Source organism: Mytilus galloprovincialis, chromosome 8 (genome assembly GCF_965363235.1).
Source record: "Mytilus galloprovincialis chromosome 8, xbMytGall1.hap1.1, whole genome shotgun sequence".
Taxonomy (NCBI): Eukaryota; Metazoa; Mollusca; class Bivalvia; order Mytilida; family Mytilidae; genus Mytilus; species Mytilus galloprovincialis.
The window spans coordinates 30,409,021-30,421,572 of record NC_134845.1 but is presented as its reverse complement, the minus strand read 5'-3'; the positions used below and the strand labels follow the sequence as shown (position 1 = coordinate 30,421,572).

The following is a 12,552-nucleotide window of genomic DNA, read 5'->3' as shown; positions in this document are numbered from 1 at the left end:
AGCTATACTGTGTAGTGCATTTTCAGATTCATCACTCAATAACTTCCTATTGACCGAAATATTTGGGCGGGGGTATCATCAGTGAGCAGTAGCTCACAGTTTCACTTGTTATAATAGCTACATGTATCTATGAAGAGTTTATTCTCAAAAAATATATATTATAGACTACCCTTGGGACAGCAGTATTTACTTCTCACATTGGTGTAGCCCTTGCCTGCAGCTCTTTCATTATCCATATTTTAGTCAATTCTACTGTCCCCTATGAAATATATCAGGCAAATACACTCTGAATTAGTAGCTTCTGTGAATAAAAGAGGAATTTGCAGTTGTTGCAAAACTCTTATAGGCATTTAGATAAATCTATACTGGCGTTTGATTCTTTTTCACAATTGATTCAGGTTTTTTGATAGATGTTTAACTCTGAGATAAGTTATGCTGTGCTTAGAATGTCACACTAAATTGTTTAGTCAGCTACAATATTTGAGATTTCTTTCCTAGGACAATTGGTTGAAACCAAGTCCAAGTTAAATCTAGTCTATCCAATGTAAAAATGTATTCTTACAGTCCCAAAAACTTTTTGAGAGCATATTTTCATCAATTTGTTGAGTATCCCTTGATGGATTGTTATAGTAAATCAAATATCTAGGTCACTGTTACTAAAAAAGATATCATTTAGTTCATTGTTGGATGGTAACTTCATTTTCATTTTTAACTCACCTGACCTGAATCACCTAATGTCCAAAGTCTGTTTAAAAAAAAAAACAAAAAAAAAACCAACAACATCTTGATTGTTTGCACACCGTAGTATAAATATATCAGTTTTGGGTAGGCATAAAGATATGTACAAATTCCTATAACAAAACACTTTATTTTAGAGATTGGATTAAAAAACAATAACAATATCAATACATAAAATTCACAATAAATTCCTATGATATTTACAAGTGAAGAAAAAATGTTACAAAATTCATTATATGATATAAAGCTACCAACTGATAATTTACTGTAGAATTTTTATAAGGGCCACTACAAAAAGTCTTTAATATACCTTCAACTAAAAAATTCAGAAATATGTTGTTAGAAAGGAAAACTGATTTTCAGATAGAAAAAAATTAATACAAGGAAAATAAAACCTTAAAATAAATTATTACTGTCATGTAATCTACAAGAAGGAAAATATTACTGTATTTCATAATATGAGGTATTTTATATGGTTATCTGAAATGATTCTTTTCAATACTTTGAAACTATTTAACTTGGAAGGTTTTTCATAAATATGTGATGCATTTATATTTTGTCACTACATAAGAAAAAATTTATTCAATCTATAAAAATATTCTACTGGAAAAATCAAGATGGAACATATTTTTTCCATCTAAAACATGTCACAGTTTATTCAATTTAATATCAAGATTTTTTTTCAAAATCTATTTAAAAAAAAAGAGAATGAAAGACTCAAGGCTAATCATACATCTAACTATCTGCCGCACTAAGACCTTGCCATTATCATTTCTATTTCTTCAGGTTCTTTAGGAGCACCTGAGGATAAAACCTCAGGTTTTGATGATGTTATCAAGACATTGTCCTCAATTCTGATTCCCATACCACGGAATTCTGATGGAATGTTATAACTATCTTCAGGGAGGTATATTCCTATAAAAGAGAAATATATTGTTGTCTTTTAGCTTATATTTTTCCTTGTCAATCAAATAAAAAAATGTAGAGTGAGGTCACTAAGGTTGAGTGGCTGAAAACATTTTTAACCTATACACTTTCTGTATGTGCCCAATTCTTAATTAGGTAGTTGTGGTTTGTTCCAGTATATTATATTTTTTTTTTGGTGAAACTGATCTGACTATATTCATACCACATTAACTTGGTCTGTCAAGATATGCAAGAAATATTTGCCATACTTGGATTCACATTAAAATTGCTATCGTAAATATTTTTATTAGCTCTACAATATCTTTTTGAGGCAAATATACACTGAAATTATGTTTAACATGTACAGTGTACATATTTCCGAATAAACACAGAACCAAATATTTACCTGGTTCTATTGTAATAACCATGCCTGGTTGTAGTTGTAATATTTACCTGGTTCTATTGTAATAACCATGCCTGGTTGTAGTTGTAATATTTACCTGGTTCTATTGTAATATCCATGCCTGGTTGTAGTTGTAATATTTACCTGGTTCTATTGTAATAACCATGCCTGGTTGTAGTAATATTTACCTGGTTCTATTGTTATAACCATGCCTGGTTGTAGCTGTTGGTTTGTAGTCACATGATCTGTGTCATGTAAATCCATACCAAGATAATGGCTGACATGATGTGGACAAAATGGCTTAGCTGCCTGAATGGAAAATATTACACATTAGTCAGTGGGTCAATTAAATATATTTTCTCACCTTTTATCAATCCATATACATTTGATTGGCAACATTGCAGGTAGAGATACTGTTTTTAGGAAAATTTAACTTTGTTATATGTTCATCTCATACCTTATAAAAGCTGAAATGTTGCCTTGGATACTGAATAATTCAGAAAACATTTTTTTATGTTTCTACATTGCAAACTATGACAAGGGTATTAAATTACCTTCAATTAAGTATGAAGTTGGAATGATTTATGCAAACAAAGAAAAGTGATACATGACACATGCACAATATGATTAAGATACAACAAATTACCTCAACTAAATTAGAGCAATTTTGAGGAATGATACCAATCTTTTGTAGTTCCTTTCCCATCAAGTCTAACATATAAACATAAATTTGATTCATAGTTTGCCCTGGTACACAACATTCCAAGCATTTCTTCTGAATCCTTAGTACAATGTCATATATACATCTCTGCTCATCTGTAAATTTTCCTGTAAAAATGTGATTAAAAAATTTAACAGCTTTTCTGGAAAAAATATTCACCAAATTAAAATCACTATTGTTTACTGAACATTAATAAGATTCAATAAATCATTCTACATTTTTGGAACTAGTTTTTGTTGTATTTCTTAATATCTAAAAGAAACATAAAGACAAAAGTAATTCAATTAGGAGTATGTATAGATGTACAGTACTTTTATATTTGTTAACATTTTTGGTAACATGGAGACAATCAAGAAAATGTTTGAATAATTTGATGAAGTTCATACCTGCCAACTGTCACTGTTAATTTTACATTAGCTTTAGGCTTGTCAATGTATGAAGAAGCTAAAAATCAACATTAAAATACATTTGTAGGCCCTCTTGAAGGTTTTGTAGGACTATATGAGCCATCTTGCACGTAAAACCCCCATTGGCATTTTGAAAAGTCAGCAGGTATGGAGTTCAACAGACCTTTTACCACAAAAAAAAATCATCCTGAAGGCTAAAACCTATCGCTTTCTATAATACATATGTAGAGTTAATGAATTTTCTTTGCAAGTACATGACACATGGGATGCCCCAATTTTGTCATTTCTATTATACTGTATATAAAAAAGAAGATATGTTATGATTGCCAATGACACAACTGTCCACAAGAGACCAAATTCCATGTTATTCACAAGTGTCCATGTCCACAATCAGTTACTATTATAAATTACACAAGTCATGATAATTTAACTAGGATATCTACATGTATCATTTTCCCATACTGTATCCATCAGTACAATGGTAACTAACATAAGTAGTTACTTCCTGGACAAGTAACCAGTCTCTTCAGAACTTACACATAAGATCAGTTTATAACCAAGGCAACTTACCTAATGCAGACCATATCACAATGACAACTACCAGTTATGACAAAAACGTTGCAGAAAAAACACTACAGGAATGATGTGCTATCAAGCTGTTACATTATAAAACTTACCTGAAACCGGCCATGTCCTAGTAATATCACTACAGTATCCATGGTATTCACAGCCAGCATCCATCAACACAAGGTCACCATCTTCTATTATCTTGTTATTATTGATATAATGGATGGTGTTGGCCCTATTTCCTCCTGTATGAAAGATAAAAAAAATATTAAAATTTCTAGTAGCAATAATAAATTTTCTCTATTTAATGTGTATTCACTTTTTGACTTTGGAAAATTTGAAATTTGAAAAAATTTGGAATAAAAAAATATGAATAAAAAATGGAGAAAAAATATACCCCCTAAGTTTTTGAATCCCCTCTTGAAGCAATTACCCCTAAACTCAATCCCAGACTTTTCTAGTAGTATGGAACCTTGAAGTACAATTTTAGAGAGGTCAATACACTTAAACACAAATTATTGTCTGGAAACTAGAAAAATGCTTGTTTTTGGCCCTTCTTTCCCCCCTAATTCCTGCATGTTTAGGGGCAATTACCCCCAAACTTAAGTCTAGCCTTCCTTTTGTGATGTGGAACCTTGTGGTACAATGTCAGAACAGTTGATTCACTTACACACAATTTATTGTCCAGAAACTACAAAAATGCTTGTTTTTGGCCCCTTTTCGGCCATTAATTCCTAAACTGTTTGCACCATAACCCCAAAATGAATCCCAACCTTTTACTTGTGGTATTAAACATTGTTGTACAATTTCAGAGAAACTGAAATACTTATACACAAGTTAGTATCCTGAAACTAGAAACACGCTTGTTTTGGGCCCCTAATTCCTAAACAATTGGGATCATCATCCCCTTAATCAATCCCAACCTTCCTTTTGAGGTATTGAACCTTCTTCAAAAATTTCATAGAGATCCATTAACTTAAACTAGAGTTATTGTTTGGAAACCAAATGTGTCTTTGGATGACGACAACGCAGAAGACTACGACTTCATAGCATTATACGAACTTAAAAAATTGTTTAAGGTTGTATAAAATTAGCATCTCTTGTTTTTACCTGCCACCACTGGAGGATAAGCTAAGATTTCAGCATCTCTTATTCTGCATTCATAGTCCATCTTTGCATACAAGTAATGTTCATTCACCTATAATATATATAACATTAGGAATTATAAGAATTGAAATCAAAGAAACTGCACATTAAATAGTTGAAAAAACATGTTGTTAGTCAGGTTCATTAGTCATGATAATTTTTCTGATGATTTTAGAAAAATTGCTATATTTTAGTCAGTTCAAAAATATTTTAAAGTCATGGAATGGAAATGACTGTAAGTGCACAGTTTGTGCAGACTTTTAGTTAATATATTATGCAAATTTATTTACCACTAGACCATACCCTGTTTTTCAAATATTTTATGCTATGCATTTTGCCAGCTTTTATGCCTAGTTTACACTAATATGCTTTCAGCTTTAATACCTAGCTTATGCTTATATTCTGCTTTTAGTGCTTCATTTTTGTGCTGTGAAATTTATTGCATGTGTATTATGTGTTGTATTGTTATAAATGTTGTATTGTTATAAATGTCTCATATGTCGGTTAAAAGCTCATTAGAGCTTATGTTTGTCATGTTTGTATACCTTGCCGACTCAAAATAAAGCTTATTTATTTATTTATTATAGGTCATCTAACATTTTATATCAATTGCTACAATTTTATTTTTATTAGTTACAAATTTGGTGTGTATGGCATTAATTGGATAGTCACTGTTGAATTCAATCTCTAACCAACTAGTTTGGACTTCAGAGATACGGTTTGTAGCTTTTTTTGAAGGTCATATATTGTCCTCTTGATGAGTTTTTTGGTTGTGTTTTTGTGTTACTGTTCATTTATTACATACACCTGTCATATCCATTTACTTGTCAAAGTGAAACCAAAGTTCATGCAGTATTATAATAATAAAGTTTTTTTCTTTGTTGTGGTTCTTTCCTGTTCTGCCCATGTTTGAATTGGAACTCAATATGATTTTTTTTTTTAAATGTATTCAGTCTTAATTTTTGAAAAAATAACTAGATGCAGTACTATATGCTTACATAGGATAAAAAACAAAAAATATCAGAGGTGCAATGTAATTTGATGAAATAATGTATAAACAAGAATGTGTCCTCAGTACACGAATGCCCCACTCGCACTATCATTTTCCATGTTCAGTGGACCGTGAAATTGGGGTAAAAACTCTAATTTGGCATTAAAATTAGAAAGATCATATCATAGGGGACATGTGTACTAAGTTTGAAGTCGATTGGACTTAAACTTCATCAAAAACTACCTTGACCAAAAACTTTAACCTGAAGCGGGACAGACGGACGGACGGACGAACGAACGGACAGACGAATCGACAGACGGACGGACGTACAGACCAGAAAACATAATGCCCCTCTTCTATCGTAGGTGGGGCATAAAAATCTAGATTCAGAACATGTTGACCTATGGGAAAATATAAATGCATACCCCTGGATATGAGTATTTCATGACTTCTATAAAGGACTCAGAGGCAATGGCACAGCTTTTCCTCATTATTTCAATTTCTGTGGGTGATTTCAAGACCTTCAAAGCCTGTAATGCTGTTATAACATTTTCATTTTTATAATGTTTATCTTCCCTTACAAAGTTTTTCAGTACACCTTCTTGGAGACTACGATTAACTATAGCCTTCTCATTATACCACAAAACAAAATCAGAATTATCACATAGATATTTAGATAAATATCCTTCAATCTCTGTATTGTTAAATGCTTTGTCAACTCCAGTCAATTGTATTGTTCCTTCAATACCAGACCGTGGACCATCCCATTTTTCTTCTTCAATGTTCCGTTTTGGTACAAAAAGAGTTGTATTAGCAGATTCAGAATTATTACACTGCATAACTAATAAACTGTCTGGTTCCATGAATCCACATAAATACAGGAAATCAGTGTTCTGGTGGAAAGGATATGGTATTTTTTGACTCATAAATTGTTTTGTTGCTGATGGAACCAACATAATATGATTTCTACTTTTTTCTGTTTGAAGAGCAAGTGAACTAAGAAGATGTCTCCTGTTTCTGTATTCTTCTTTAGTGATACCTGGAGTTACTTCCCCTTCCTTGATCAAATGTGGGTGTGTCTGCGCTGCAGGCTGACCAAACCATCTCCTTGACTGATATATATATGACTGTGTGACACATGATACACCTCTGATACATGTTCTTTTATGTAGAAAGCTAGGAATTGAGCCTGTAAAATAAAAACACAGTGTTATTAAAAGCATACTCTAAATCAATTAATATTGTAAAATTTTAAACTAGATGCATGTTCATCATGATCTACACTTTTGAACATGGTGAACATATATAAGACAAGGTAAAATAGATATGAAAATTGAAATCACATATTTGAAAGCTTTAAAGATGGATAATAATTGCATTTTGAGAAGTGTAAATATACTTTTAAGGCAAACAACAGAAATGTACCAAAACTATAAAAGGAAGGATTGAATCGAAGCATGGAATATAAATGATTTTTTTTATAAGAGTTTATCTAAATTAAACAAAAATATGTAAGATAATATATAAGGTTAAATAGAAATAAAATAGTTTTGAGAGACTGCATACAACATGTATAATGGCAATTAATGGCATGGCATAAGCAATGTTGTTTTGATATAAAATTTGTAATTACTCTTTTTTATTTGCCTGATTCTTGTACCGTTTTTGATTAGAAAATATAGTACATGAAGCTAACATATATTTTTTTATCATATATAGGAATAAGTGACTTGGGTACAAAGAGTTGAAGATCAGAACACTGATTATCCATTAATGAAACTCTTGAGTTTGTTTATTTTGCTATCTTCTGCAGACTGGAAAAGAATGCACATCAAAATCCAGGTTAGTTTTTAAGTTAATTATGAAACATAGACTACATATAACTTTTATACATTACATGTATATCTATCTTAGTCTTGTCATGCTTTAAAACTTTCCTAGATGCATCAGTTTGTGTGTACTTATAGTAGATTTTGTGCTGTAAACATTGACATGGCCATGTTTTTAATTCACTTGCCCAGGATGAACTTTTATATACATGTAGAGCTGAATACCTATCATCAGGGCAAAAAATCCAAATTCAGGATAAGTGAAGAGTTTTTAGTGTATAAGGAATTCAGAATATTGATTACAATGAAGGGCTGAATTAATTGAATTATAAGCCATCCATATAAAAGCCTATGATTGTAAAAAAAATATCATAAGAACCATATACAAATTGTCAAAAAATGCTTTTGAGACATCAAAGACATAAACCTATTATGGAAAATTTGGTTTCTGTCCATTATTCCTTTATCTTAAAGGTCATACATGTCTATCTATGTTTTAAATAAAGAATAAAAGGTAAATAATTTTTTATTTGTGAATGATTAGATTTAGAAGTAATTCAGTTGACAGAGCAAGGTAAAGATTAAAATTTTCTTATTTTTATCAGTAGATTGAAGCTGGGAACAGTATTTCTAATACATTTGTATATAATTTGTTCCTGATTGAAGTGCCATTAAAAAATACAGCAAAACATATACCCTAAATTTACAAAGTCAGTATGCTAACATAAACATGTGTCATTGCAATAGTTTTACATTGTTTGGAGGTTCTACATGTGGACCCTTTGTCTAAATGGCTGCAATTTCTCATCAAATTTTTCCTTGTGTACAGACAAAACTGTGCATCTGGAAAAGTTTTAAGGTATAGCATGTCCTAGATGAATAAAATTCAAATATATTTTATCTTTTAGAAAATTTAAAACTTTACCAAAATTTACAGTGCATTTTTTTTCATTCCTCCAGAACATGCAAAAATAAACCAAGTTGGAAATGATTTGAGAACTTCCCCACAGGTAATAACTGGAGTGAAATGAATTTATTGACCTGGACAATAGAAGGACAATATATGTAGATACCTGATATTGTACTATTCTACGACTTTGCCCCACACAGAGCTACAATGTATAGAAACAGTGAATTAACAGGTGTTACAAGGACACTAATTTAGATGATACACAGACACTTTTTAGTTGTTTCACAGACACTTTTTAGTTGTTTCACAGACATTTTTAAATTGTTACACACACACTTTTTATGAATAGAATCACTTGTGCATGATCAAAGAGTTCATAGGCACTTTATTAATTAGATTTGAAATTTTTATTTTACCGACATATTTTCTGTCTTTTATTTTTATTTAAGGAATGATTGTCTATGAAGAAATAACATAAAAAATGTGGTGCACACTGAATAACCCACATAGCGGGTTATTTTAAAGTGTGTGCCACATTTTTTACGTTATTTCGAATAGGCAAAATATATTACAGTCATTTCTTATAATTTAATTCTTAATTATATTTTAAACCGTAGAAAATCATGAAAAAACGTTGGTGACGTCACGGTCACATGACATTATTATGTCTATGAGCTGATAACAAATCAACATCAGCCAATCAAAAGACGCCTTACATCCAAAATAAAATTATTAAAATATGTAAGCTAGCATCAATAACTATATATGAGGGTGGTAATGACCTTTACCGTCAAGTAGCAAACAGTCATTTTTGGCTACCGTTAGCGTCAAATTGGTTAAAATTTTATCATGAGTCGTCAAAATATTCTTATCGTGAGTCGTCAGAAGTTTCAAACAATTATCATTACTGTTACTTTTGGAAAAAAAATAGTGTGGTTCATCAAATTCAGCTGATTTTTTTATTGTCTGAAAGAAAGTGTTCATTTTTATCGTCATGCACTAAAAATTACCGTTAACATCATTTTGCAAGAATTTTTACCGTTATACGTCATTAAGGTACCACCATCACTACCCTAATATACAATGTATTATTCAAACAATTCCAATAAATTACTACCATATGAGTAAACTTAGGGATGGCATTTATGATTTAACTTTAGAAGGGGGTTTAGAAGTATGTCCAGTACACGATGTTTTGTCAATATTGTCAACATCGCAATGTCAACTTTATTGTGTCGTTATTGTGGTAACATTGTATCCTATGTTACTATCCTTATGTTCTGTACCTTTGTGTTTACATTGTTCACATCGTATATTCGTGATGTTAACAATGTCGTGTCAACATCGTGTTTATGTTGTATATCGACTCTATAACTTTCTGTTTACATCGTGATGTTAACAATATCGTTTTTACATTGTCAACATTGTATAGATGTTGTGAACCAAGTCTTTACTTTTGTGTTTACATCGTTCACATCGTATAAATCGGGATGTTGACAATATCGTTTTTACATTGTCAACATTGTATAAATGTTGTGAACCAAGTCTTAATATTTGTGTTTACATAGTTCACATCGTATACATCGTGATGTTAACAATGTCGTGTCAACATCGTGTTTATGTTGTGTATCGACTCTATAACTTTCTGTTTACATCGTTCACATCGTATAAATCGGGATGTTGACAATATCGTTTTTACATTGTTAACATTGTATAAATGTTGTGAACCAAGTCTTAATCTTTGTGTTTACATCATTCACATCGTATACATCGTGATGTTAACAATATCGTGTCAACATCGTGTTTATGTTGAATATAGAGTTCATACCTTTCTGTTTACATTGTTCATATCGTATACATCGTGATGTTGACAATATCGTATTTACATCGTCAACATCGTATAGATGTTGTGAACCAAGTCTTTACCTTTGTGTTTACATCGTTTACATCGTATACATCGCAATGTTGACAATATCGTGTCAACATCGTGTTAATGTTGTATATCGACTCTATAACTTTCTGTTTACATCGTTCACATTGTATACGTCGTGATGTTAACAATATTGTTTTTACATTGTCAACATTGTATAGATGTTGTGAACCAAGTCTTTACTTTTGTGTTTACATCGTTCACATCGTATAAATCGGGATGTTGACAATGTCGTTTTCACATTGTTAACATTGTATAAATGTTGTGAACCAAGTCTTAATCTTTGTGTTTACATCGTTCACATCGTATACATCGTGATGTTAACAATATCGTGTCAACATCGTGTTTATGTTGAATATAGAGTTCATACCTTTCTGTTTACATCGTTCACATCGTATACATCGTGATGTTGACAATATCGTATTTACATCGTCAACATCGTATAGATGTTGTGAACCAAGTCTTTACCTTTGTGTTTACATCGTATACATCGCAATGTTGACAATATCGTGTGAACATCGTGTTTATGTTATATATCGACTCTATAACTTTCTGTTTACATCGTTAATATCGTTTACATCGTGATGTTGATAATATCGTTTATACATGATTTACATCGTCACCACCGTATACATAATGTGTACCAAGTCTATACCTTTGTATTTACATTGTTCACATCGTATACATTGTGATATTGACAATATAAAAATTATTCAATGAAGTTTGTCGATTACATGTATACTGTTTGCATTTTTATGGGATTTTTAACAACAAATCTTTTAAAAAAATGTGATATTATAGCTCTAATTTGACACAAAATAGTGTCAACATAGTTTATATGGCGATGTAAACAATGTTAACACAAAATCTTTTTAACATTGTATACATCACGATGTTTACGATGTAAACAATATATAAGAGTTAAGACAATGAAAACCATGTTGACACAACATCGTGTTAACATTGCACACATCGTGATGTTAACAATGGCAACGATGTAAACAATATATAAAAGTTAGACAATGTAAACGATGTTGACAAAACATCGTGTTAACATTGTATACATCGCGATGTTAACGATGTCAACGATGTAAACAAAATTTAAGGGTTCAAACAATATATACGATGTTGACACAACATCGTGTTAACATTGTATACATCGCGACGTTAACGATGTCAACGATGTAAACAATAAATAAGGGTTCAAACAATGTATATGATGTTGACACAACATCGTGTTAACATTGCATACATCGCGATGTTAACGATGTCAACGATGTAAACAATATATAAGTTTTGAAACAATGTATACGATGTTGACACAACATCGTGTTAAAATTGTATACATAGCGATGTAAACAATGTAAACACAATATATTATCTATATTTTATACATCGCGATGTTAACGATGTCAACAATGTAAACAATATATAAGGGTTTAAACAATGTTAACAATGTTGACACAATATTGTGTTAACATTGTAGATATTGCGATGTCTACAATATTGATTAATCATCGTGCACTGGACATGAATGGGGGTTTATGAACTATTTTTTATTACATGGCCGAAGTGGTATCTGGCCGAAACGACCAAGGCCTAACCTTGGCCGAAACGTCTTGTTTCCCAAAAAAATCTAAGGACCATCACTGGCATCAAGTGTCACAGCTATTTCCTCGGAGCAGTGCCTATAGTGGGCAGAGGGATCTTTTATTGTCAATAAAGTGGTTGTTTGTTTTCATTACTTTACATTGCTTATCTAGCGACATGATTAATGCTTCTAAGTTTCAACTTTTTGTCTTACCAGGTGAAAGGCATCTAATACACACTTTCATTTTTAATGTTTGCCGCTTAAGTAACAAAAGTCAAGGTCATTGACATTTATATTTTTTTATTTAAAACGATTCTCGATACTCTTTGATATCGTGATTTTTGTTTTTTTGATTATTCATTTGTTTAGTGATCTGGATAATATCCATGAACCATAAAGTTTTAAAATAAGAA

At 31.2% G+C, this 12,552-nt stretch overlaps 1 protein-coding gene across 1 annotated transcript; it reads right to left on the bottom strand.

Annotated features, from left to right (window-relative positions):
* Positions 1-848: 848 nt before the first annotated feature.
* On the bottom strand, positions 849-12,403 carry LOC143085532 (xaa-Pro aminopeptidase 3-like). The gene is made up of 7 exons (XM_076261923.1): positions 12,353-12,403; positions 6,305-7,068; positions 4,853-4,940; positions 3,853-3,987; positions 2,694-2,875; positions 2,236-2,356; positions 849-1,653 (listed from the first exon to the last, which is right to left on the bottom strand). The coding sequence occupies exons 1-7, from the start codon at positions 12,381-12,383 to the stop codon at positions 1,490-1,492; spliced, it is 1,485 nt and encodes a 494-aa protein (XP_076118038.1). The 5' UTR covers positions 12,384-12,403; the 3' UTR covers positions 849-1,489.
* Between the last annotated feature and the right edge of the window lie 149 nt (positions 12,404-12,552).

What these genes read in the sequence shown, in the direction of transcription:
- LOC143085532 (XM_076261923.1), bottom strand. Translation starts at nt 12,383, where the DNA reads ATGAAAGTGTGTATTAGATGCCTTTCACCTG. An exon ending in TATTAGATGCCTTTCACCTG is followed by an intron (nt 7,069 to 12,352) that starts GTAAGACAAAAA and finishes TTTATTTTACAG; the next exon opens with GCTCAATTCCTAGCTTTCTA. An exon ending in TTATCCTCCAGTGGTGGCAG is followed by an intron (nt 3,988 to 4,852) that starts GTAAAAACAAGA and finishes TCTTTCATACAG; the next exon opens with GAGGAAATAGGGCCAACACC.